Genomic DNA, 2,022 nt, shown 5'->3' with positions numbered 1-2,022 from the left:
TTCAGCAGGTGCTGGAAGCAGTTCACCAAGCAGGAGGTTGTTTTCACCCTCGGCAGCTCAGTTGGCTGTCAGGGTTGCTTTGCTGTGGGGACTTTTGGATATCTTCCCTCCAAGAGTGCCATGTGTTTCCACACACAGCAGCTCCCACAACCTCTTTGTGAAGGTTTGGTGGTGAGGGGCTGCCCAGAGCGTGGTTCCTGCTGGCTGTTGTGGGGGGGTTGCGACCAACCCATGGCGAGCCACTGCGCAGCTGCCGAGGGAAGTGTGGAATGACAGCCATCCATGGCCATCACCGCAGGATCCTTCTGAATCTTTATTTCAGCTCCCGTTTTAACGACCCATCCCACTGTGGGATGGTTTTGGTCCATCAGACTTCAGGCTAGAGGCCAAACTCACTAGTTAGCTGGGTTGCTTTTTTCTAACCCATTGAGAATTTATGCAAACAAGGAATCAGGGGCTTTTCTGTACAGACCTGGTGGCTTGAATCTTTTGGGATCTTGCCCTCAGGATTTCATGTCCCTGCAGGCAGGTTCAGGATCTGTTTCCAGCACCTTTCTGTCACCACAGTCCCCTGAGTTCTCACACACCAGTTTGTGTATGTGTCCTACACCATCCCACCGCTGTGCTTAGGTAACACCTTCACATGAGTGATTTAACCAGATGTTTTAGAGAAGACTCATTCAAGAGTCTCCCTGGCACCTCCGTTTTTCTAGCTGGTTGAGTTTTGTAAATAGTGGCTGTGTAAAACTTTCTTATCCAGTAATTAGGGGCTGTTGCTTCATCTTGCTCATCTGCTTCTGCCCCACCAGGTCATCCGAGAGGGGATGTCCTCTCCTCAGCCACCTGGCAGCAGACTGGCTGTGTGACCTGAGACCATGGCTGGGGAGAGGCATACTTGTGTTATCAAGGAAAGCTTTGTAAAGCACAGAAAGAATGGCGCAGAACTGATATTACTGCTGGACTGCTGTGGTGGTTGCACTGCATTCAGTAATCTGTGTTTTTATAGGTTTGATGCGCTCCCCAGGGAAGATTATACTAAAACTCTAGCTGTTGTAATGGGAACAGGTTTGCTCACCTTTTTTTTCGTCAAGAATACCCAATCTATTAAACGTTAATTTGTCTCCTTTGTGGTGAGAACAGTATGTGACTTGAGAATGCTGTAAATGTTGGAGCGTGATTTGTAGTCTTCTTTTGGGTGGGGTACCAGGGGCACCCCAAAACAAACACTGCTGGGGCCCGAGGTGCCCCGTGGTCACCACCACAAGATCATGCTCCATCACCACGCGCCTTTAATCACTGCAGACTCCGAGCTCACACATTCTCCTTGGATGAACAGAATGCATCTTTATTACTCTGCAAGGACTTTAAATAATTCATTAGTGGAGAAAGCAAAGGGAAGAGCGATGCTGTTTGTGCCATACTCTAATAGCTGAATGCACCGTGACCTTTCAAATGAGGCCCCACATTTACTCACGATTCTCTTCTAGTGCAACCGTTGGTGAACCCGTCTGTTTCCCCAACTGCTGCAAGGGGATGAGGGTGCTGGTTGCCCCCATGATATTGCAAACATCCCACCTGAGGGGAAGGAGGTTTCTCTGAAACAAAAGCACAGCCAGGTACGAAACAGCAAGGATGGTCCCCAAGGTGAGAAGCACGGTGAACGTTTTAAAGGGGAAGAGCTGACTGTAGGTCCTGTTCACCAGGGAGCAGGCTGGGTAGCAGATGATGGGGGGGATGCTCAGGGCAGGCTCCCCCGCCAGCAGCCTCAGGAGGAGCCCAACGAAGAAGCCGGCAGCCGAGCCGTAGGTGTTGGTACTGGGAGCAAAGAGGGCACAGCAGAGCTGGGGGAAGAGCAGGGCATACACCAGCTCCCCGCTGAGGAACCAGAGGTCATAGACAGAGCTGGAGTAAAAAGCCAGACCGGCAGCCCCGGACCCAAAAACCAGCATGGAGATCCTCATGGCCCATAAGACCTCCATCTCCGTAGCCTGTAAAACAGAGATTGTAACATTACAGACACGG

The 2,022-nt window shown here is 50.9% G+C and overlaps 1 protein-coding gene across 1 annotated transcript in view; it reads right to left on the bottom strand.

The window, feature by feature from the left end:
* Positions 1-1,466: 1,466 nt before the first annotated feature.
* The window catches only part of LOC104163147 (high affinity choline transporter 1-like), a 7,579-nt gene continuing 7,023 nt past the window's right edge, over positions 1,467-2,022 (bottom strand). Inside the window, exon 8 of the mRNA XM_009702047.1 lies at positions 1,467-1,988. Coding sequence (XP_009700349.1) covers positions 1,467-1,988 — 522 coding nt within the window. The remainder of the gene's footprint in view (positions 1,989-2,022) is intronic.

This window comes from Cariama cristata, unplaced genomic scaffold (genome assembly GCF_000690535.1).
Source record: "Cariama cristata isolate BGI_N322 unplaced genomic scaffold, ASM69053v1 scaffold12616, whole genome shotgun sequence".
Taxonomy (NCBI): Eukaryota; Metazoa; Chordata; class Aves; order Cariamiformes; family Cariamidae; genus Cariama; species Cariama cristata.
Note: the sequence above shows the minus strand (reverse complement) of the source record. Positions and strands in the feature narration are given on the sequence as shown.